This window comes from Rhipicephalus microplus, unplaced genomic scaffold (assembly GCF_043290135.1).
Source record: "Rhipicephalus microplus isolate Deutch F79 unplaced genomic scaffold, USDA_Rmic scaffold_14, whole genome shotgun sequence".
Lineage (NCBI taxonomy): Eukaryota > Metazoa > Arthropoda > Arachnida > Ixodida > Ixodidae > Rhipicephalus > Rhipicephalus microplus.
Window position 1 is genome coordinate 7,813,444 of NW_027464587.1, and position 26,181 is coordinate 7,839,624.

Here is a 26,181-nt window from a genome sequence, read left to right on the forward strand (position 1 = left end):
GTCAGTGTGGAAACCATCTATGTGCGTGTGTGTGATTCGGTCCGGCGACCAGCATGGCCCCGGACTACCCGGTTGTCACACACAGTTTCTCCGCAAGGGCAAAGTAATGATTGCAATAGCAACAACTTGGAATGTAGCACTGAAAACGAAAAGCAGATCGAAACGGCAGTGCGCTGCTCATGCACAAATGACGCATGAAAACAACATAGACAAGACAAGAGTGAACTAACAACATTTACCACTCGGCACTTAACGTGCTATTTACACAAAAACGACACACAAAATATAATTCTAAGCATAGATGAGTGCAAACTAACAAGTATCCCAGTTATATTTCGCTGTGTATGAAAAGCGCGCTCTTTTCACAAACAGGGTCTGTGCAGCCAGCGGAGTAACCTTCGTGTTGGGCCCGGCAACTAACGCAATCGTTCCATGCATTCCAATGAAAGCCGAAGACATACAATTTTCCCCACTGAAGCATAAGCGTGCGTGCACAAGCATCTAACCACCCGCCTCATTCGCAGGGCAAAGTATGCGAGGGAGATAAGCGTGCGTGAGGGCATCGCAATGAGCTGAGCTCCGATAGCGGCCGACTTTTCATCCTTTCTTTTTAAGACGATAGTTTTTCTTGGGTGGAGACCTTCGACGCAAAATTTTTGGTCTGTCTGTCTGTCTGTTGGTGGACTAGTCTGTTTGTCCATTGAAACGATGCCCGAAACGACCAAAATCTAACCCCATCAAGAGCACCCAGCAATATTGCTCAAGAATCAGGGTTTATACTTTATTTATTTATTTGTTACCTCAAAGATCCCAGTTTAGAGGTATTACATGAGGAGTGGTAAAAAAATAATGAAAAAAATTAACATAACAAATGTTTGATAGCTTCTCAAGAGTACCGAGCTGAAGTGGTGCACTGTACCGGCAAGGAGAACCTTCCAGTCTTTGGTCGTCAGCACAAAAAAGGACTTGCGCGATTGTTGATTAAAATTAAAAGGCAATTATTGAACATATCCGAGGTACAATAACAACACATCAATAATCTGTGTGTATCTATTTATACTAGAAAAGCCATACATAAGTAACTTTAAGGACCGTAGTGTGTATCACGCTGTGCTGAGGATGCAACGCAAGTGTTTTCAAATCATTGCTAAGATGACATGGTGGTGGCACCTACCCATCGCCTCACATTCAACACCTTATCGCCTCCGAGATGGGCGTGCATGCTGCTCACTTTGTTTTACGAGATAACTGCTAGATAGCGCGCATGTCTCGCGTGTTACGTCCCTCAATGCGCTCGTTCCCCTCCACTACACGCATTGAGGCACTCTCACGCAGCGCCTCCAGAATACCATTCACCGATTTTCTTGTGCAGAACTTTAAGTTAACGTTTTGTTCACTCTCTCCAAATGCAAGACTACCGTCTTTCGGCGACGTTTGCAGTAAAACATGCAGATACAGGAGCAATTTTTTTTTTCTTGAGTTTTCATATATATAGATGCGTATACATATACTGAGAAGTACAGCGGAAGTGGCGATGGCAAAAAAAATAAAAAAAGAAACAGCCAAGACTGTCCATATAATTGCTATCGCAATAAAAGAGCCAGCCAATCTCCTCCGCAAGGAGTGCAGATGCGATAGCATAATCCCGTGCCCCAGGCCTGCCAAGGATTGTTACTAAAGCAGAGAGGAACGCGCCACCCGTCTTCAAAAAGCAGGAAGAAACTAGGAACGCAAGGTGGGGGGAGGGAGGGGTTGTTTTGAACTTTTGGTGTGATAACTAGCACTCACACTAATTTGGCAGGCATTAAAGACGGCTGTTATACCCTTCTATCTTGTACCCTCAATGCGAACAGACTGTTAACATCGCATTCATTGCTAAGAGCTTAAGTGAAAAAAACAAATAGTATCTTTTGGACACGACGTAACATAATTCTGATGAATGCTGGCTAAAGAGACAATGATCACTCCAATTGCCAAAACGGTTTTCGCCCTGTCAGTTACTTAAACAAAGGTTACAGAAGCCCAGAAATTTTATGAACATGGCTCATTAGGCCTCGAGATAGCGTGCTCGCAAACACGCCCTTCAAGCGACGTAGCTTCCCCCCCCCCCCCCCCCCAAAAAAAAATGAAGTATTGAATGCAATGACGTGATGTTTAACTTTTTTAGCCGTCAGCTATTCACCTTGGAAAGCGAGAGACAGACTTGTAATAAGGCGTAGCCACTTCAACGTGGGCCTTCCGACCCCAGAGCTGTCAGCGATAGCCTCCCTTTTGAAAGTCGTGCGTATTAAAACTGAATTCCCGCTGCTCCACTAATAAAGTATCCATAAATAAAGTACACTAAAGGAAAGGTGTCAATGCGTTTCCACCGTGCAAGTGTTCTTCTGGGGACGCGAAGCGCAGGAAATGAGACGGCAATATCAAAAAGTTCACCGATGAATTACCACGACAGTTTCAGGCACTGATTGAACTAGATGCCACGAGCACCTGCGGAGAGTGCGTTTCACCGTTAAACGGACTTGCACAACAGAAGTTGCGTCGGCATCAACCATAGCATCGTGGATTACTTAAGATGCACGTGCAACTACTGTTAATTCAGCGGAATAATTTTAGGTACGCGATTGTGACTTTGGTGGCCCTGAGAACATCATGCACATGTTTTAACGCGCCGGCGTCGCTATTGCCGGTTGATTGACCTGCGGGGTTTAATGTCTTAAAACCACCATATGATTATGAGAGATGCCATAGTGGAGGGCTCCGGAAATATTGACCACCTGGGGTTCTTTAACGTGCACCCAAATCTGAGCACACAAGCCTACGACAATTTCGCCTCCATCGGAAATGCAGCCGCCGCAGCCGGGATTTGAACCCGCGACCAGCGGGTCAGCAGCCGAGTACCTTAGCCACTAAACCACCGCGGCGGGGCGTGGCTATTGCCCGTGATACACGCTTCCAAATCCGACTTTGGTGCAGTTTGGTGCAATTTTCGTTCATAGTATCAGGATGGTGCAGTAAATCAGATTTAGCGCATTTCGGCGCAGTTGGCGCAGGAGTGGGATCACTGCAAGTGGGCTCTGAAACAAGCTGGGTGAAACTGAAGTCAGCCCATAGCTCAATGAATTCACACGAAGCACTACACGATAAAAACATGCATGACCAGTTAATGTCAGAAAAATTAAAATTGCCAAATAAGTACATTTTTCTAGTTGGAAACAGGTCAAGAGCCCTAGAAGTTCTTTTGTGAAGCTTGGATACGAAAATACGATCAAAAGAAGGTGGGCGATAGCATACGCCCATCAATAATTTTTCAGATAAGCTAGGACCAGCGACCTAAACTAAATTTTGAGAAGTGTCAGTGTCGACAACAAAGGTAGGTGTAGTTCGTTTGATGGTCAACAGCACGCTGCAACACCTTTTATGAGCCCGGTCATGGCTGTATTTGGAGTACTGTCTTGAAGTATAATATAGCTCAGAGTCCCAAACGTCAGCATATAGCCAAGTCCCGGTTAGCAATAGAACATCAGATTAACTATCATCAAGATACGAATCAAGCAAGACCTGTTTAGGTAACAAGCTGCGAATGTGAGTGAATAATACTGAAAGAGAAGGAACACATGAAGTAGATGGCCGCTGAATCTTAGAACTGCTTGCATTCATATTTCTTACATAGCAACATCTCCTTCAGGTGGGCTCGGTGGCACCGCCATGATGCGGTCTTCATATTCGCTTCTGTTAATAACGCAGATTATGACATCCTTCGTCATGCATTACGCAGATTATGACATCCTTCGTCATGCAATTGTTGCTGCCCTTTCCCGCGGAATCAACGAGCGCTTCACTAGCGCAGGCAAACCCGTACACCAGCTGTGTCATCCATTTGCACGTCGGAATCGGCAACCAAATGTCCCGTTCAACGGCGCCATTAGTCCAAGCAGGGATCCTCGACGAGGTACCGTTGAACCTACCCCCATCGTCAACAACCAGCCAGCCGCCTATAAAGGAGCAGCGAATACCTCCCGCGCACTGTGAGCTAAGTGGCACTGCCATGATGCGGTCCACTAATCCGCTTCTGTTCATCATGCAGGTCTGTAAATCACATCGTCTTTGCGCTAAGAAAACAAGCAATTATTGTCTCGTGCAGCTACCGAGCCCAGAGTGCTGCTTTTCTATTGTTCGTCAGTCTCTTTCCGTGATGAGATCCCAATTATTCCTTTCAGAAGATATTGAAAGCAATCTTGGTCCAGATAATGCCGCGCTGCTTGCCGAAATGAAAAAGCTTTCCGCTGGTCAAGCTGAGATCATCGCTGAGATGCAAGAATTAAAGAAACAATCTATAGCTAAGATAACGTTACTCAACACATTAAGTAAAAGGCTGACAGATCTGGGGGGTAATTACCAAAGTGAATTAGCCTTGCAAGGAGACATGCAATCCATACAGGCAGACAGCGAATGTACGGCGCAACTGATCCATAAACTGGAAGCGCGTGTAGAAGATGGTGAAAATCGATCTAAGCAAAATAATTTGATTTTCTATGGCCTTCCAGATCCATCTCCATCAGAACCATCAGCAGATTCCGAAAAAATTATTTGACGACATTTCTCAGATTACCTAAAGGTACAATTTGAGCCCAAGGATATGGACCAGACTCACCGAATTGGTCGGCATTCTTGTAGCTGCAAACGACCAATTTTAGTAAAGTTTGTGTCTTATAAAACGAGGCAAGCTGTACTTCTAAAAAGGCATAACTTCAAAGGCAATAACTTTAGTGTTGCAGAAGATTTTTCACCAGCTGTTAAAAACGTCAGTAAACACCTTGTCGTCTTCACTAAAGATAAATCTGCACCCTATCCCTTGCGTTTAAAAACATTGTTCGTGGGCCCAAAGCGGCACATATACGATGAAACTTCCAAACAGCCAAAGAAGCATAGCAACTACAAGGCAAAGCAAAAATAATCTGTCGCCCCAAACCAACAGGCAAGTCATGTCTACCTACCTCAGTAATATTCACTAATATACGCAGCTTCATTTCAAAAACGTGAGCAAGTGTCAAACCTTGAGCTGACTTCTAATAGCAACATGTTAATTCTTATCGACACTCGGCTTGGCGACCACATTGCAGACTCGAAAGTACTGGCTGATTTCCCTAACTTCAGCATGTTTCGTGTTGATCGTCCGGATACATGAGGAGGAGATGTCCTTATAGCTGTCAGCCAGGAATTAATGTGTTCCGTTCTCAGTATCAGGGCGAACTTACAATTACTTTTCATTCATTGTCACGCAGCTCCACAATCAGTACTTGTGGGTGTTTGCTATCGAGCCCCCCGCAGTAGCCCGGATTTAACCATTGAACTAAAAAACAATGCACACTGCGATATAACATCAAAGCACACCAAGGCTAGCCTTCTCCTTTTCGGAGACTTCGATTTTCCAGACATCGATTGGCATAACTTAGCTCCCCACTTAGTAAATCAGACAGAGGTAAAAAACTTTCTTGATGTTTTTCATTATTTTAATCTTTGTCAACTTGTGTCCGAACCAACACGTATCACACAAGACACAGCTAACATATTAGACTTAATACTAACAAACCAACCAGACAAATTATCGACGATCACCTACCTAAAAGAAATCAGTGATCATAAGGTCATTCACGTGTCCTTCAACTTTGGAGCAGTTCCGCGCTTGACAGTACAAAAACTATACATGTTTACAAGAAAGAAAACTACGAAGCTATGTCAGGTAACCTGTGTGAGTTCTTAGCCTCATTTGAAGCGTCTTTCAAGGAACGTACTATCCATAGAAACTGGCAAGAAACTGGCAAAAGTTTAAACAAAAAAATACACAGCCTAGGAGACAGGTACATCCCATAGATAGCATAACAAACACAACCAGAAAAATCATGGTTCAGGAATTCTTTAAAAAGGTTGGATAGCAAAAAAAAATGCTTACACTGAGCAGCAAAAGTTACCACAAATGCATGCGCATGGAATAAATATTACACAGCGGAACGTGCATACTTATCAGCTGTTCAGGAAGCAAAAAAATCTTACTTTCATGAAGACCTGCCCATGATGCTGGTCAACGACCCAAAAATATTCGGGCAGGTAATTAATCCTCGAGATAAGAACAGCAACATGCTAATTAACAAAGACAGTGAAACGATCAACAACAAGGAGTGTGCTAACATTTTCAATGCAGCTTTTGTGTCAGTTTTCTCCAAGGAAGCTAGCCTACCATCTCCATCTACAGCGACGAGCACACCTAATGCCATGCCAGCGATAACTTTCCATGTCGATGGTATCTCCTCTCTGACTGACAATCTTAAATTATCATCTTCAGCCAGAGTCGATAACATAAACTCAAAATTGTTAAAAAATACTAAAGATATCAGTGCTGCTTATTTATGTCTATTGTTTTCCCAGTCACTTTTCACAGGCATCATTCCTCATGATTGAATGGTGGGAAGGGTTGTTCCAATCTGCAAATCAGGGAACAAGAACTCCCCACTTAACTATCCCCCATCTCAATTACCAGCGTACCGTGCAAAATCATTAAACATGTCATTTATACAGGAATCATGAAATGTTTAGACTCGAATAAGTTTTTGGATCCTTCACAGCACAAACTTCGCAAAGGGCTTTCTTGCGAAACCCAATTGACAGTGTTTCTGCATGATCTTCACAAAAATCTCGATACTAACCTACAGACAGACGCCATATTTTTAAATTTCGCGCAAGCGTTCGATAAGGTGCCACATCGAGAATTCCTACTAAAACTATCTTTGGCAAATTTACACCTCGACATCTTACGATGGATCAAAACATTTTTTAATAATCATTCCCAGTGTTTATTTATTAACAACAGCACCTCTGATTCCCTACGAGTAACTTCCGGAGTTCCTCAAAGATCTGTTCTTGGGCCTTTCCTCATTTTAATACGGGCCTTTCCTCATTTTAATACATCTTAACGATCTACCTGTTCATGTAACCTGTAATAGTCTCAAGTTTGCAGATGATTGCATCGTTTACAAAACCATTACTGATACATCTCACCAAATTTCTCTTCAGGCAAATATTAATCGTCTGCAACAATGATGTGACTGTTGGCCAATGACACTAAACCCCGCTAAATGCAAAGTTGTGACATTCTCTCGCCGAGGTAACCCTTTGTTCTATTCATAATCAATCAATAACATATCATTAGAAGCTTCGCCCTCATACAAATACCTCGGTGTTACCCTAACCAAGGATCTAGCTTGGAACGCACATATTACTAATGTCATCTCATCTTCTAATAAGGCACTAGGTTTCCTTAAACGCCACCTAAAACAAGTCCCAGAGCCTGTCAGATTACTAGGCTATCAAACCATAATTCGCTCTAAACTCGAATATGCAAGCGTAGTAAGGAGCCCTCACCAAACATATTTAAGCAACGCTCTCCAAACCATGCAAAATCGTGCTGTGAGGTTCATACCGTATATACTCGTGTAAGGGCCGCCCTCGTGTAAGGGCCGCACCCCAACTTTGAAAGCGGATATTTCGAAAAAAAAAAAAAAAAAGTTCAAAATGTCCCGCCAGAAAAGTGTAGTTAGTTCATTTACAGCCAGATGGCGCTGCACGCTTTTCCGCTTTTATTCTACTTCCGCCGACGCGCCGACCACGCCATAGAGAAGGAAGAAGACAAGAGCGGACACTCCGCGAAACCTGGCCTCAGGAAGTGCGTCACGACTACGTAACGAACTAGTGCTCTCACCAAACGTCAGAGGGCGCAAGCGCAAAAAAAACAGTTATAATCAATGCAACAGAATTGTTTTTACAAAATAATAATTATACGCCTAAATCTGGTATGTTCTTTATACATAAAAACAATTTATTCAACACACCTTACGCGATTATTTTTCTTCAGCCGTACTGTCATAAACACCATCTACCCAGCGACAAGCCCATGCATGACTGACAGCGAGAAGCTTTCGTCGCTTTCGTCAACGTCGGCTGCGTCGGCGTTTTCGTGCGCGAGATAACAGGTGAGGCACGTTTTCAAGCGAAGCTTGTTGAATGACATGTTGTTGGTCTTGTTGGGTCATTTTTTCAGAAAACGGTTACACTTGCGCGAATAACACACCATGCAACAAACATAGAAAGATGCACACACACACGTTGCGCTTCGAGTGTGCGAGTTTGTTTCTTACGTGGCGTCTCATTCACGCAGTTGTAACCTTTTTCTGAAGCTTGTAAGGACTGGGAGGTTCGCTAAAAAGAAAGTTTGTGGCTCTATGCGGCGGCTAGACGGGAACATTGTGCAACGTATGCAGTATAGCAAAGGCGGCACGGCGTCAAGCCGAGGCGACGCGTGCTGCGTCTGCCACGGACGCGAGCGTCTGTGCGCTGAGCGTAGCTGGGCAGCTAGGTCATAGGCTCGGTGCAAAATATTGAGAAGCATTTGCTGGGCCTCGCATGCTTCACGACGCGTTTCCCGAAGGCTCGGAACACGAATAATTCTTGGTGTGCCGGAGGCAAATCTGGACTAGCCAAGTGGCCATCATCTTCGTTTTTTCGCTAGCCTTGTGCCACTAGTGCAAGCTGCTCACAAATTTTTTTGACGTTTACAATATAATTTTACCGCATAAATTTCAACTACGATTTTTCTTCCCAAGGTACTGCTGATACTGCGTACGTACGAAGGTGTTCTAAAGTTCCCAGGCCGCGATACCATTGCATTACAAGGGATAGCGGCCTGGAAACTTCTGAAGATCTTTGTACGTGGTCTTGACGTATATCTTTGCAAGTCAGAGTTTTATGGGTCAGAGATGTATCGCTGGTTTTGTATTGTGCATCGATTAGCTAATCATTCAAAGGGGTTTGTTGGTACACTTATGACGTGCACATATCTTTTTCGTAATTTGACAGCGAAGCATCCACTTACTAACATTTTCAGACCGCGCTGACGCCATGCCGTCCGGCGGTCCAAGCTACGGCAGCTACTGCTGTGTATCGTGGTGCTTCAACAATGGCAGAACCCACAAGAAGCCTGGGACGAGTTTCTTCCGCATACCACGGAACAGCAGGTGTGTTAAAGCTTTTGTATGGTTTGCATGTCTTTAGGCTTACTGTTCGTACTTGCTCAGTGAGGGTAACAATAAAAAATCACTATTCAAGCACTTCCCCTTTCAGCTGATAGTTCATTGCCAATGCAGGATGAAAGCATGGATGCAGTATGCTGGACGCGATGACCTCCTTAGTAAGCCGGCCAGCCTATTGTACGCAACGTACAGGGTTTGTAGCGACCATTTTACTGCTCAAAGTTTCATGGACCCTGGGCACACAAGGCTTACAAGAATGGCTGTTCCCAGTGTGCAACCAGCTGCACCATGTAAGTGATTGACTGAAACTCAAATATGTGCAATAGCAGCCACTTGTATTGAATCAGTGGCGACAGTTAATCGTGAAGATCTTTGTAGCCGATGGAGAAGCCTCACTATAGAAGTAACACTTGGAAAGTCTTAAATTTTGTGAATTGTGGGCTATTACCTTCCTAACAGCAGCTTTACATTTCTGTCGTTTTTTGATGCTCTTGACCTGCGCAACTTGTTTTAAAAGACTTTAAAGGGCTATTTCACGTTATCTTCAAGCCTGAGTGCACATGTACGTATACCTTTCATCAGTGAAAGCTGCCACTGTTGATAATTCCAAAAATCACAAATTACTTGTTTCCTAGTTGGTGCCTTCTCTTTTCTTCCACGTTCGACCAATTTATGCGTTTGAAAGAGCTGTTTAAGTTTACCCATGCTACAAGCTTTGCAACTTGTACCAACTGCACATATATGCAGGTTCTCTGAGCGTCGCTTCAAGTAGTGACTGTGAAATGGCTGCAGAAGCTGCACTGCAAGGTGCGGATGAGCTTCAGTTTGTGTTATTTTAAGCCTCTTACTGATACATTGTCGTAATTTCATTTCTTCAGGACCTGCGGTAGAGGCTTCAAAAAGCGGCTCCCACACATTGAGGTGCCCCGATGAACAGGGTGCGTTCAGTGTCGCGATTTCTTTTTTTTACCGAAATTGACTGTTGACCAAACCTCTGCAGGTGGCAGCTCCCTTGTAGCTGGTGAAAGAATTTCCGCTGACTTCGTCTTACCGGAGAAAACCTTAACCAGTCATTCAGCTGTCACAAAAGGAACTTGTGTGACCGGTAAGTTGTATGTTCACTTCAACACCAGAGTGGATTGATATAGAGACTTCCGCAGGCCGCTCGCAAGATTGTTCCGACAGCACTGTCCGAGGAACTGAACAAGCTTCACAAAACCCTCCAGAAGACGTCTCCGCCAACAGCTCCACGCCTGAGTGCCCTAGAGAAAATGGTGACTATGCTTTTATTGCAGCTGTTTTTAATGTGCTATTTTATGTTTAGGACATTCTGAGGAAACTATCCTCAAAAGGACACTACGTGTGCACTTACAAAATGTAAGGGTGGGCTCTCAGTGATTTTTATTTTTTTTGTGCATTGTCAACATTGTGAATGGTTTGTTTTTAGGTAGTGGAATCGAAAACTTTGCACCACAGAAAGTTGTGCACCTTGGGTCTGAAAGAGCGAGGAAAGTGCTCGCATGGGAATAGTTGTTCTTCGCTTTTACATCCATTTTTTTGTTTATTGCAGTGCGTTCCTGTGTGCCAGCGACAATGTCTCCATCAATGAAATACAAGCAAACCATTAAACATCTGCAAGCCAAAGTAGCAGCACAGCGGAAAACTATCAAAAGACTGCGGAGACAGCCTCACCAAGCACCGTCATCAACTTCAAAGGCCCTTGAAGTTATCCGACCGCACGTCACCGAGGAGGTTTTTAAACTTCTTTCTGCACATGTTCGCTTGAGGCCCAAACGCAAGGGCAAGCGGTTTCCCGTGTGTTTCAAGAAATTTGCTCTTCACTTAAACTTCCGAGGTCCGCGAGCATACCGATTTCTGGCTCCATATTTTTCTTTGCCCTCCCGGCGTTCATTAAGGAGGTGGCTAGCTAATGTAAAGATGACTCCAGGCATAATTCCAGGAATCCTTTCTTCCATTGCAACAAATACTCAAGCTTGGAATGAACAGGACCGAGTGTGCGCTTTAGTTTTCGACGAAATAGCACTCAAAAAGAATTTGTACTATGATGCTGCAAGAGACGTTGTCCAGGGTTTTACAGATGATGGCACTCATCGCACTTCAACCATCGCTGATCGAGCACTGGTTTTTCTTCTTGTTGGCGTTTTGAGAAAGTGGGTTCAACCGGTTGCTTTTACTATAGGGCACACATCAACACCATCATCTGTTATGCATAACTTGCTGGTGTCACTCATTTTGGAGCTTAGGAGCATTAATATTGCAGTGAAAGCAGTCATTTGTGACCAGGGCAGTTCAAATGTAAGTCTCGCTAACCAACTAAGAGTGACAGTAGCAAAGCCTTTTTCTGAAGTTAATGGTGAGCGGGTATATTACATTTTTGATGTTCCGCATTTAATTAAAACAACGCGCAATAATGTCCAAGCACACAAGTTATACATTGGGGATGACATCGTTAACTGGTCGCACATTGTAAGCCTTTACCAATCCTCACATGAGTTGCGGTTGCGACTGGCTCCAAAGTTGACTGAACGGCACGTTCATCAGAAACCTTTTTCTAATATGAAGGTCAGCAAAGCAACTCAGGTCCTCAGTGCATCAGTTTCGATTGCTATCACGGCATTGGTGTATGCGAAGGTGCTGCCTGCCTCGGCCATCACTACAGCTCAATTTTGTGATCGTATGGACAGGATTTTCGATGCCTTGAACAGCTCGAGTAAAAAAAGAACTTCGCAAAAGCTGCGGCATGCAATCATGAAAAATGATTCAGAGCTGATTGACTTCCTCCGAGGCCAGCTTCCCTGGATTGCATCATGGCAGTTTGTTGGCAGACGTCAACCACAAACCATCGTAGGTTGGCAAATTACAATTCAGGCAATTTGTCAACTATGGGACGACCTCTCCAAAAATTACAATTTTGAATACCTGTTAACACGCAGGTTTCAACAGGATCCTCTGGAGAACATATTTGGCCACATTAGGCAAAAACAGGGTTGCAACACCAACCCCAATGTAGCACAATTTATTTGTGGCCTGAAGCACATCTGCATAAGAAAACTCTTCAAGCTGTCAGAATACGGAAATGTCGAGGATGATGAATGTGACCTCCTCCAGGAGCAGCTCTCGCCATTCTCCCTCACCAGTGCGTCTCTTGTGGATAATGAGGAGTGTGCACAGCCACAGCCTGACGACTTTCCCGCTCTAGACGATCTCTCTGAATTTGCGACAAACGTTCACTCCCATATTATCGATGACTCCGCTGCATATTATGTAGCTGGTTTTCTCATCACACTTCCTTTGGAATGCATGTGACGGTTGCAGTTGCCCACAGTTACTGAAAGACGACAGTGAGACGCTTAAGGGTACCCACCAGTATTTCACAATGCTCAAAGCATACCACGTCCCCAGCAAACTTTTTGGGAATCTCACTGTGCCATCAGAAGCAGCTTTTGCATACGTACAACAACTTGAATCTCGCTTTCTTGCCATAATTGAGGCCACTGCACATCACCTGAAAGTGTGCGATGTTTTGTATCACCATCTGTCAAGTGTTGGCGATTTTCATTTCTGCTCTGCTGGGTGTCGCGCGAAGTTTCTGAAAATGTTTTGCCGGGTTCGTTTATGTTGGCATGTGCGTTTTGTGAACCAAAACTTAGATAGGGTTAGGTTCCAGTCTTCAATCTCAGGCATACAGCTTGACAAGTTCAAAGGTTAGCAATTAGCGGCGGGTTTACACTAAAGTATTCGAGTTGAGCCGAATCCTGCAATAGCTTTGTTATGTTATTACTTCGTTACAGCAGACTTCATTATGGTCTTATATGCTTATATTCAGCTCAACTGGACTAGCCACTCCTTCGTTGCATACATTGTTTAGGTTACCCGCTATGAGGAGTAGGGACACTGTGTATTCGCTCGAAGTGATTTGCATAACCTTAAAAAGAATGTTGGGTATCCTGTCTGTATTTTTGTAGCAAATGCGGGCGAACTGTACACTTTACTGTGGCTCGCTTGGTCACTGTGTATGCTTTATCTCTCCAGCTCAAGTAATATATGGATAACAAAACCGCTTGTTGAAATGTCTTCGAGCGGGTAAGGAACACAGTATGAAGTGGGCACGGTTCACGTTATCACGCTTTTCGTATTTTAGCTTCTCATCAACCTCCTCATCTCGCCCATCAAAATTTTCAAAAGAATACTCAAACTTGTAGCGTTTGATGGGGCTGCGGACGCTGCCATTTTATTTTTATATAGCTTTTGAGTGATAACATACGATGTAGAGCCTTTGTAAAAAATAATGAGTCAAAGTGGTTTCCTTCTGCTATTTATTAGCCCTGTAATACCGCTCTCGTAGCACCAATTAAGGTCCACAATTCTGGATAAGTGATGACTACAATCTATTTTAGCTCGCAAGCGTCACAGCAACACCCAGACGCAAATCACTTGGGATCTTAAGTTTTTGATGAAGGCGACGCATAACAAAAGCCACAAAACCTGCCAGTGTTGTAGCATAAAGTTTGTCTTTCACGTAGTGAGCAAGCTGCAAAGCCCTACCTTTCTGAGGACAAGCAGGCATCAAGTCTGCTTTTTTTTCATTTTGGACTAGCTGTTCTTAAGCACAGCCAGCACACTGCACCTTTGCCTTTCTGCTATATTGTGTCGTGCTGTTTCTGTGTGCTCTTTTTTTATATGCATTATTTCGGTTAACCCCAGGCGTGATTCGCGACTTCATTGCTGTGTTTATGTCACTTCTTCCTTCTTCATCAGCATTGTGCGCTGTGTTTTTGCCATAGATCCTTACTTACCCACTGGCCCGGTGTGTCGTACTTCACCAGCTTCTCGGCTTCTGCCAACTCTAGCGATGTGTGCGTTGTCTGTGTTCTCTCTGTATTTGTTACAATTTATTTGTAAGGCGAGATGCATTTGTTGTCTACCTTTGTCATATTGTGCTTTTTATATTCTCAGACTCTACCTTGCCTTTGAATAAAACATTACGGATACTCTGTCTCTTTGACTGATATATACATTGAACACTCGTTCCAAAAGAAAAACACAAGCGCGATGAATAAAACCGTAGTGAATTATCATTACCTGCATCTCTTTTTATTATAACTTAATCAAAATAAAAATTACGTCACGACCGATTCGCACGAACCACTGAACAAAACAAAACAGGGAATCGCTAAATCAAAACTACCTACAAAAACTATCCATTTGGGCGATGAATAGTGGTCTGAAATCATGAACTTTCGTCATAGCCAAACGTCGGTTATGCAAAGTAATTCAAAATTTGCGCCAGTGAAACCGAAACAGGAAGCGCACGCCACTTGCTCTCACCAACCACTAGGTGTGCTAGGGTCGATTGGGCCGCTGGGGTCTACGGGAGTGTCCACTCTTAACCTTTATTTCTCTATGACCACGCTGTTGACAGCGCGCCGCCATATTTGCCTTGTGCGGCCTCTTTGTTGGCATCGTTCCTAGCATCGTGTCGATACGTTGGCAGCGCGACTTCAGATCGGTGTCGTCGGTGTCACTTTGTTGGTTGTAGTGAACCCTGCAGAAGCCAGCGCACGTGACGGACGATGGGCCGGCATCTGAGATCATTCACTGCAGCATTTAAGCTGCAAGTGATTGACTATGCCGAGGAGCACGGGAAGCGGGAAGCTGGACGAAAGTACGACGTCGATGAGAAGCGCGTGCGTTACTGGATGAATCAGAAAGATGCCCTCGCCGCTACTAACAGGAGCCGAAAGGCGTTTCGCGGGAAAAAGTGCAAGTACCCGCAACTCGAAAGCGAGCTCGTCAACTACGTCGTCGACACACGAAGGGACGGCTACGCCGTATCGACTGACATGATACGCGTCAAAGCCCTCAGCATCGCTCGCCACATGGAAATACCCCCGGCACAATTCAAGGCAAGTCGGGGCTGGGCTACGCGGTTTATGAACCGTAACCAGCTTTCTATTCGGCGCCGAACGACGATTTGCCAAAAACTGCCGCGCGAGTACGAAGACCACGTCATTAAGTTTCATCGCTTCGTGAATGCTCTCAGGAGGGAGCATGAATACGACCTGTCCCAAATTGGGAATGCGGACCAGACACCTGTGTGGTTCGATGCACCGGAAAGCACCACAGTGGATTTAAAAGGTGCGAAAAGTGTGTCTGTGCGCACGACTGGTGCAGAACGCCAAAGGTGCACTGTGATGTTGTGCATCACGGCAGACGGCAGGAGGCTTCCGCCGTACGTCGTATTTAAAAGGAAGACTCTCCCAAAAGAGAAGTTCCCTCAGGGAATCGTCGTACGTGCGCAAGAGAAGGGCTGGATGTCCGAGGAACTGGTCGTTGACTGGATTAAGACCGTCTGGGCAAACAGACCTGGAGGGCTGTTACAACGGAAAGCCCTCCTTGTTTTGGACAGCTTTAGGGGCCACTTGACCGACCGCGTCAAGAACCGAGTTGCCGCAACTCGTACGGACTTGGCCGTCATTCCCGGTGGCCTGACGAGTGTGCTGCAGCCGCTCGACGTATGCGTCAACAGACCATTCAAAGTGGAATTTCGCCGATGTTACTCTGAATGGATGGCTGGAGGCGTCCACGAGAAGACCCCTACAGGACGGCTGAAGCGGGCGTCGCTCCAACAGGTGTGTGAATGGATTTTGAATGCGTGGCGTGCCATGTCAGTAGAAGTAGTTGCTAAAAGCTTCAAGGTAACGGGAATTTCGAACTCCATGAACGGCACCGAAGATGACCGTCTCTGGGAAGACGCGGACGCCGAGGCGAGCTCCTCCGAGAACGAGGACAGCGAAATGGAATCCGAATAAAAACATTTCTGGCATGTCATTTGTGACTCTTGCACTCTGCTACTGTTGCATAAACAGTACAGACCTTTGGCCTGTACTGCCTGTACTAAATCGGCCTGATTCGTGTAAGGGCCGCACCTAGCAAAATTTTCGAAAAAAAAGTGCGGCCCTTACACGAGTATATACGGTAGACTCTCAATGTTCATATCATGTCAGCGTGTCGTCGTTGCGAAAGAACTTGGGTCTGCCAACCCTTGCTTTTCGTCGCCGTGTATCATCCCTATCCCCTTTCATAAGTTTTATCATTGTTCACTTAATAAACCGCCATACATTATTCCCGCTGGTAGAACTTTGCATCAAACTGGGCACATCAACCATGTGGGCCGCCTCCACGCCCATACTACTACCTTTTCAACTTTTTTTCTTTTTCGCACAGCCACAGATTGGAACAGCCTGCCTCAGCAAATTGCCACCCTAACCAGCCCACCCGCATTCACACAAGAAATATCTCATCATTTCTCAGAATAAAAATCACTGGATGTCATTTTCATCATTCCAACTGCTTGTGTTATCACACAATAATGAACGCGTGCACTTATGCTCTGGTTCGTAATGCTTAATGAAATGTTATTTTTAACAATGTATAATGAACATACGCAAACCCACCCCTTATGTATTGCCCCTGTTGGGCTTTTAAGGTAATGAAATGAAATGAAACTGTCATAATGGCCTGAGTGATTTCATTGTGCTTGGCGTTATAGCATCAAATATAAATATACTAAAAGACCTAACATCCGGAGCAGATGTGACAAAATACTTCCACTGCTTACAGGATTTTCCAGATAAGTGGGAAAGCAAAATTTTCATGGCATTTAAATATACACTTTTTAAATAACAAACCAACTAGAGTTTTTTACAAATACACTAGAGGGAGCTCTAGCACTAGTGTCTATGGGAGCTGCAACATATGACACTTCTGCGAGCATGGGAATGATGGGTAGCACACAAATTAGTCTAATCTCTTTAATTTTGGCTTTGTTTGGCTTCACCTGGCTTGAAGCGGCTTAGTCAGGAGACGACAATCGGCAAATGTTGAGCAGTTGCACTTCACCCCCCAATTTTTTAAGCTCGCCAATTCGAATTGCAGCACAGAGTTCAGAATTGTCCATTCTTTTATTCGAAATAAAACAAAACACAGCAATAAACAAAGTCACAAGTACGTACGTTTGAAGCCCGCAAGCACAAACACCAGGCAAATTTGTGTACTACCCATCATTCCCATGGTTGCTGAACAATCATAGCACCAGGACCCTTTAGTTAATTTTAGGAAACTCTGGCAAACCACAACCAAACCTTCACCTGTATGAACCGCTCTCGCCTATATCACTCCAGTTGAAGCGAAGCTCTACTTGCGTAAGCCGACAGACAGATTTTCTGACGTTTGAACCGTACTCACGCACCGCACTCCATTTGTTGGTCGCAGACGATGCACTGCGCTCATCGCCCGTTCTTGTGATGGAAGAGAGGGAGCCCAACCTAGCAGCAATTGTCCACCATCCATGACTAGTTATTTTGTTTGCGAATCGGTGATGCCAACAGCAGGTATACTTTCTTTCAGTCCAGTGACAGTGCTGTAGGTAGCTGCCGCAGAGCACAGGCCACACCCTTCATAAAGGACGACATTGCACCTTCCTCTTGAGAGACAGCGGTAAACTAAAGCCACAGTGACCTTTGCAATGAACGTGTTACAATCACACTTTCATTCAGAAGAAACAGCAGTTACACTGAGTTTGGAGGCAGCACAGGTTCAATGACTGGCCAGTGGGCACCGAGTCAATCAGACTTACCAAAGTCAAGAAACTTTCCACAGCATTTAGCATTGTCTTACTTGCATGTAGAGTTCTTTAACCCTTTGCAGTCCGAAATGTTTACCCACTTTCTGCCTCAACTGGTCCAAAACTATTTCGCCAGTTTTTGGCATCATGAAGAGTAACACGAACTGTGGAAGAAACACTGACTGGATATATATTTTTGCTCCTGCATTGAAGCAGGCAACTTCTTTAGTGATATTTGAACAGCGTACGATACCACTCAAAGCATTGTCTGGGTGCAAGTTGGGGTTGTTACTTCAGGTTTTGCAGAAGAACAGAGGTGTCCTCTCCACCACCGTCGTCGTCGTCGTCTTCTTCGTTACTCATTTCTGTCGAATCACTGACGTCACTGTCTGGTGAAGACATATGATCTTCTCACTCAATAAAGTCGTCCTCACTTTGGCTAAAAGCACCACTGTAAATCATACGCGGTAAAAGGTAAAAGCGTGGCCATGCTTCTCAGCGAACCTTGCCCGAGTGAATACGCTCTGGGCTCCGTGCTGAAGATATTGCTGCAGCCTAGTGTAAAGACAAGTAAACCTCAACACGGTAAGCTCCCTCATTTCTCAAAAGATGGTGCTGCAGGCATATTAAAGATACGTGCGACTTTTATAGAAAAAAACGCGAAATATAAACCACAAACACACTTATCGGGCGCGGTGCCCGACAGCAGACTGCTGCGGCTGTGTTGCGTTGTCGGGCGCTAACCGACAGCAGACCGCAAAGGGTTAAATACAAGTTGCGAAATTCCCAACAGGCTCCAGTTATCAGGACACGCCATTAGCCAAAATTTTTATCTCTGCTGCATGTACGTAGGAAAACAAACTGGTAAGCATGATTTATGTGCGTTGAGTTCCACCAGCTCGAAAGTAACACCACAATGTTGAAGAGAGTAGCCTGCTTACATCAGCAGTCAATCCTGCAGCCAAGAAACTCTGACTTTTCTCGAATGAACTTGCCCTCAATCTTGCTGCAGTAAGTTGCACGACGACAGTGAAGAATACAGTGATTGCAGCTGTGTGTTTCCCACTGTTGCTGCCAGGCCAGTGTGCCGTCCTCCACCAATTTTCTCATGGGCATGTCTGTATTTGGTAATGGAGTTTCCCAACGTATGTGATTGAGGAACTGTCGATGTCTATCACTGCATGGTGAGTGATTCATAGCCCTTTTATGCCATGGTCAAAGACGACTAAAAATGGCACAAAAAGACGTGGGACTATGGGGCAAGCGCATAATAACACGTTAACTTCTCTTGGCCTGCCATGTACTCCTCTCCTGCCTGATGCCGAAGTGCTTCCATGTTACAGGATGGCATATCAATTCGTTGACACCTTCTTCATTTTTAAAGCGCAGATCACCGTATGGCTACTAAGTCATTTTTTGAGTAAGATACCTGGATGCACAGCTGAGGTTTCTGCTTTTGTTCATAGTGAAGGTGTGGTTTTCCTTCCAATATATATTTTCTTTTTCTAATAAAACCTTTTGTGGTTAATATGTACATATCCTTTGTGTTGTCGCATGTTTTTCTTGCACTATTTTTTCATCATGATTTACCAATTTAACCAACATTCTATCCTTCTAAGGTAGCAGAGCACAAGTGGGGAGAAAGATCACTGCGATTACCCCCAAAACAATTACGGCCCTTTTGTCCCATTTTGAGCCTTTCGACTTTTCAAGGTCAGACAAACAAGGTCTACTAGTTATTTCAGAGCAGCCAGATTGGGAGGGTTTCTGTCATGTAACTGTTAATAGATTGCCATAGCACAAAGCTGAACGATTTCTGGAAGATGAGACTTCAATGCTTTAATGAAACACAGCTAAAAATAGATGCACACATACTGTGTTAAGGCGCTACGATAAATTTAAAAACACACAGGACCTCTGCTCGCTTTGGATCAGTCATGGCGTTGTGATGTCTTGAGCGAAGCCTATGCAATGAAACCGGTCATGAGTGCTACCTGTCTCCCAGTGTGCGCAGCCGGCTGTGCCTGAGCCCCGCCAGGAAGGCAATGGTCTGGATGGTCTTGCCCAGACCCATCTCGTCTCCCACGATGCCTCCACAACCTTGCCGGTGCAGCTCCCACAGCCACCGCACACCAGTCTGTTGGTACCTGCAACCAACAAGAGCACCCTTTTATGTCTGGTGCCACGGCTGTACTTACAGGCCAGTATTCGCTGCATCAGCAACTGTATTGAGACTAGCAGCCCCACCGTGATCTCCGGGCGCTTGAATCGTACCAGGCACTCTTTTCAAGCTTACAAGAGAGTGGATGCAAGCCAGTTGGTACGAATCCATAGTGCAAAGTAGACACAGACACACTGATGACGGTCAGTGCCAATAGGACATGAATCCCAATAAGGTACACGTCACAAGCATTGTCTGTTGGTGCTACAAGTTTAATGGGAAAAAAATGTGGCGGAAATAATGGAAAGAAACTCACTGACAAAACCTTAACAACCCTGAACAAGCATCTAATCACGTATGCTACACACACAAAACCTCAGCATCATTCATACATGTGTCATGTACTTTGTGTCCTTTTGTGACAGTCATGATCATGTTCCAATCAGCGCATTTTGCTACATTTGCTGAGACAAGAGCACCAGCTAGTATGCACTGTTTTTAATTATCAAGTTTCGTGTTTAGTAGCTATTGGGCAATCTTCAAAGAACCCTGGCCCTGACGCCTTTGGAAACAATGCAAACCACCAGCACGGGCGGCGTTGCTAGCAGAAGTACTGCATCTCGAGGCACGGCCGGGCCTGCTGTTCTGTTCTTTGCCAAGGGCATCGTGTGTCTCGGCGAGACGTGTCCGCAGTCAGCTGTTCAGCACAGCAATAGACATGGCCTGGCCAACGGTCATGATTGAGCTGAGCATCACATCTTGATGCAAGCTGCTCGCTGAATGGGCTGGCCATTCTCTGTATCTATTAAGTCAATCTGGGAACAAAAACTGTCTAACATTATGAGGAAAACAGTGAACATGAGTTCAAGGCGGAATGCTCCAAAACCTCACTATGCAATGGAAGGCCTGATGAACACTGCGGTGCGAGGCAGGAAGTGGCGACAGGCGATATGGAGCGGGGTGCGTCTCCATGTGCGACGCTGTGGCGACGAGGACGCTTGATGGCGTGGATGTGACTATGAAGCAGTCATCTCGCATCGAGAATGCGATGGCTATTCTCTGCGTCTATGCAAACACTGGCACAAATTTTGAAAGAACGCTGACACAAATTTCCAAAGAAGTTTTTCAACAGATTTTTGCCAGGTACGAACTGCACTACCTTTTCACATACCATGTGACCTATCTAAACCTCGTAACAAACATTTGAAATATTCACATACCATGTGACCTATCTAGCTCTTGTAACATATGAAATATTTAAAACAGGTTTTGTTGAAAACTAGGTTCCCTGGAAACATTGAAAAAAAAAACGCATCAGACTAAAAAAAACTCAAAATTGTGATTGCAAAAAAACTGTAGTTAAGTAACAGTGGGCCTTCACTTAAAAAAAAGCCTGACATGATAGTGTCAATTGTACTGCACCGAGGTGAAAATATATAACTGGGAATCTAAATGGTTTCAGCTGGCATTAACTGGGATGAACTGGCCCAACTTACAGGCCAACTGGTTTCGGCTGGGAACAGTTGGTCCCAGTTGCAAGTGGTTTCAGTTAGTAGCTAATCCCAGTTACAGCTCGAATAGTTTCAGCTGGGAACAGTTGGTCTCAGTTGCAAGTGGTTTCAGTGCGTAACTGGTCCCAGTTACATGTCAACTGGCCACCAACGGGGACCATAACCAGTTGAACTGGAAGCTGCTGGTCCCAGTTATGTTCTAACTGAAAGTGCGACATTTTTTGGTTGTACACTTCTTCACAGTGAAAAAAGAGAAAAGTTGAACTCGATTGTGTATGATGTCGTGGACTTATCGTTTTTTGTGAGAGTGTGTGCCAAGAGTCGTCGGAGTATAAGAATTCGAGCTGACGCTGTGTGGTGAGTGATGGGAACACGACATTGCTTTTTTACAAATTTATTCTTCCTTTTGCCGATTTATAGAACTAGAAATAATTTGCTTCTTTATTTTATGTTATGCAGCTAATTATTGATGTAATTACTAATACGTATAGCTCACTCCCGTCTGAGCGCCACTGTCTTCTTCTATGTCTATTTACCAGAGTGTTTTTTTTTTATTTACTATCCCAAAACGTCAGCAAAATAACATACAGCCTTAAAGGCAGCACCTATCTATTCTTTAGCAACTAGAAACATTTTGCGTTTAATTTTCATGAAGTCCAACCACGTGCTATGGATACGCTCAACGTAAGAATCACATAAAAGTAGCTGATTAGTCGGAGAACAGGTGCAGGCAACTTGTCAGTTTACAGGAAACATCAAAGTAGGAGTGCGAGCACTAGAAATCAGCAAAACTCCAACATTGTGGACACTTTGCAACCCACAATGTCAATATCGAGCGTGAAAGGAAGAAGTTAGGAAAGAACAAACGAGTGAGAAGGAGGGTCATCCGAGCACTAAGCTGGGCTATGTATACTGGATTACGTGAGTTATATGTATCATATTATTAGGATAAAGGCAAAGTTGGGCACAGTTAAGCGCGAGAGACTTCTCCTTTTGTCCGGAGTGTGAAGCATATAGAGCATGTAGAGCTTGAATTCGGTGGAGGAGTTGAACTTAGTTGTAGTGACGCCCGCCTCTGACGTCAATAGGATGGGAAGGTGGCCTCGGCTGCAATCAATATTGGTTTAAGAATTGCGGGGCGAAGACGGCCTTGGTTTAACTGAAAGCATTGATCGTGCCCAAAGCGTGCAAGCAGGGATGAGTTGTTATCCTGTGTTCATTATTTTAGCACATGTTCCTTTCATGCTAATAAGTTAATATTCCTAAAGCGGTACATCTTAATTTCAACAACTACGGGATCATTATACGTTATGATTGCTATCAGATGTGTTTTTCTTGCGGGGGACATAACGTAGTAGGCAAAGAAATTGCTTAACAGCGCAAATGACAGGAAGAGATAGAAGAGATGAGAACAGAGCATTGACCTAACAACCAAAGTTTATTGCAAACCAACTGCAATATATAGGAAAACAGAATATGCTGATAATCACGCAACATCAGCGAAATCGCACATACATGTGCCAAACGGCCTACCTTATCAAGAGCCAGTCATATCAGGGGACCCTAGATAACTAATTTGGCAGCCGTGAAGAAAAATCAAAGGTACGCTAACACAGGAAGCACCAAACTGTTGAATGTGGAAAGCTTCGCTAATCTCGCGCTCGCACTGATTTTTATATCGCCCCATAATCACACACTTGCCAAGAATTGGCTGACAACCACACTTTTTACATTAGTCCACCAAGTGGCTGGAAACGAAGCCTTTAGAAAGTGGGCGATGTAGAACTACCGATAATACGATTTGGGATTGCCAGCCACGCCGGGACTCGCGTAAAGCGCTCACATCGCGTAGCGCAGGTAAGAAATTCGTGTCCACGCAAAAGCCAGTTTCTTGGCGAAAAAGCCAGTTTCTTGGCGAAAAAAAAAGAAAGAAAACAAAGTTCCCCGATCACACTGCGGAACGCCCGCCCACTCAAACATTGATCGAGCCAAGCCTAAAAGCTTGTATAGCCCAGAGCTGGCACGCAGCGTCATCTTTTAAGCGCTTCTTGCGAGTTTCAATTAAAAAACGAAGCAGTGGCAAATCACCGTTCATGAAAACTGTGCCATGTGATCGCCGACGCATCATGAGTCACGAATAAAGCACTGAGGTGCCGGCTAATATCGTTTGAAATGGCTTTAATGCACGTTTTACACCACACTCAAATAACCAAGTTTGTCCCTCACTACTTGCAGACAGCGATATGCAAATTTCGAGTGCGATGGCTTTTCAATGCAAATGCAATGAGGATGCTTGCATAAATAAATGGTATGTGTATTGCGACTGTTTGGGTAGCGCATGTACAGGCCCTAAGAGTTAGATTTTCAGCAGTCAAGCTGCCAACAACAGGATATAAGCATTGTGGTCTTTCTCAAATAAACATGCACTGGATACTTAACATTTCGTGTTTATTCTTTTGTGCTTATTCCCGCATAACGCAGTCGTGACTGAATACACAGCACAACTAGGCGACTCACATCTTTTCCTTTACGATTTTTGAGCAAAGTTTTAATACTTTCACTACAACAACTTTTCAAAATAACCAATTATTTTTAGCAGTCCCTTGAGATTCCTTGTATTAGGATTGCACTGTAAACCACTTTTTTCTTCTTTTACAAGTGCTTTCTCAACCCTTTATTTGCATACTCTCGGCTTTGTGTTTGATTGCACATACGTTTCATTAGGCAAAAGTGATTAAACACATCATATAACTACCGCTATAATTTTATTCTGTGGATGGAAGAATACACGTTGTTCTACAAGTATTTCCCCCCCTCCAACAGGCCTTTCAGGATATTAAAATTGACATTTTCAAAAACGACAAAAACTTGCTATCTGTTCAAACATGCTTGAAGAGCTCCAAAATTTAAAATTGTATTCACCAATAGCATATTATATCCATAGGAATAGGTGTGGTCTCAAATGCCTTACTGCTCACCGTAGGGTATTCTTAATTGAATACTCTTGAGGGTACTATGTGCATGAAAATAAGTTTTTTGGCAATTATAGATTTAATTGTATAACAGGTGAAATATCCTTTAAGCAAAGCTTGAATATAATGAATCCCTTTGCAGACTTTGTTACAGAGAAGTTGTAACTGTAAAGCTGTAAAGATGTAGTAATAAAGTTACATCTGCACAAGTATCAAGCCACAGGGTTGAAACAATATCTAAAATTGGTGGTAACGTAATTGCCTTGGACTGGGTACAGCCCTTTTCGCTGAAAATTGTGTTAATTTAGATAAAAAAATTTGTCCACTCAGAGCAGCAAAAACCAAGATGGTAGCGGCTCGGTGGCATCCAAATCGAAGAAAGCATGTTTATTTTGAAAGGGTTAACGATGGGGCACACTAAGAATTAAGAATCAATGACTCATTCGTTACTGAACCTAGAAACTCCAACCATTCACTGAAGCCATGTTCTGAAAAACACTGCAGTAGGAAGGAACACCAAGAAAAGACATACAAGCACAGACTCACAGCTCGTTTATTCAAAAGCGTATGAATATATCTCAGGACATGAAAAACCTTATTAATACATGACAAACCATAATAGCGTCTAATGCAACTGACAAAATAGAGCTAGTGGAGTTTTCAAGGTTTAATCAATAGGCTTAAAGTATATAAAAAAAGTAATTTGAGCGCAAACACACGATACATTCACGCACACACACACACACACCCAGGCATCTAACACACAGCGCTCATTTTCAACAGATTTATTCATAGCACTAAGGCTTGAATATATACATGGGACACATGCACAATAACATCAAGGAAGGCCAACAGCAAACATTATCAAGACATACAGTTTATCATCACACAGCCTATAACCGATAAACTGGGATTCACTTGGGAACAGAGTTAGTGAAGGGACGCTTACTCATTGATTCTTATTTTTTTCTTCTATGGGGGGTGTCTGTGTGTGAATGTGTCATGTGTTGGCACTCAAATTAATTTTTTGAAATGTTCCACCAACTAGCCCAACAACAAGTTCTTTTACAATACATTTCTAGTACAGTAGGCCTCTCTTGTTACCCGTTAGACCTTGCATCGTTAACTGATGGACTTGTACGCAACATCATTGAGCGTTAGTCGTGCTGCCGAGCCCACATTCAATTAGCACCACTGTGTATGACTGCTCTTGCATACTGTTTGACTTATTATTATTATTGTCCGGTGATGTTGAATTGAACCCCAGTCCTAATGACAGTGTAAACTCTGAGCTGCTTACCACGCTACGTCAGCTTCAGTCCGAGCAGTCAGCCATTCTAGACCAACTAAAATCTATTCAAGTAACCCTGGCTGATAATGAGAAAAGATTTCTCGAAATAACTTCTAGGTTGGCTAAAAGTGAATCTGAGTGCACCGAGTTTATGGCTGCCAAAACTGAAATTTCCACACTTCGTGCGGCAACTGACGTTTGCATAGCATATGTGCCTGCCCTGACTGCCCGAGCTGATGACACCGACAACAGGTTTTGTCAATGTAACCTTGTCTTTTATGGGTTAAAAGACACTCCTAATGAAAGCTGGCGTGACTCCAAAAAACTAATCATTGATCACTGCATTCAGCATCTTCAGTCCACCATTGATCCGCGTGAAATTGAACGTGCTCATAGACTCGGATCATATCGTAACGGCAGGTCAAGACCAGTTATTGTTAAGTTCACACATTTCAAAGACAAAGATCGCATTCTTTCATTAGCGCACTAACTTAAAGAATCAAGTTTTGGCCTTTCTGA

The 26,181-nt window shown here is 44.0% G+C and overlaps 1 protein-coding gene across 8 annotated transcripts in view; it reads right to left on the reverse strand.

The window, feature by feature from the left end:
- Positions 1–26,181, reverse strand: part of LOC119181217 (DNA excision repair protein ERCC-6) — a 794,400-nt gene that overhangs the window by 457,953 nt on the left and 310,266 nt on the right. For all 8 annotated transcript variants that reach the window (XM_075882812.1, XM_075882811.1, XM_075882810.1 and 5 more), the window contains one exon: positions 19,722–19,874. In XM_075882812.1, the coding sequence (XP_075738927.1) occupies positions 19,722–19,874 (153 nt within the window). The remainder of the gene's footprint in view (positions 1–19,721; positions 19,875–26,181) is intronic.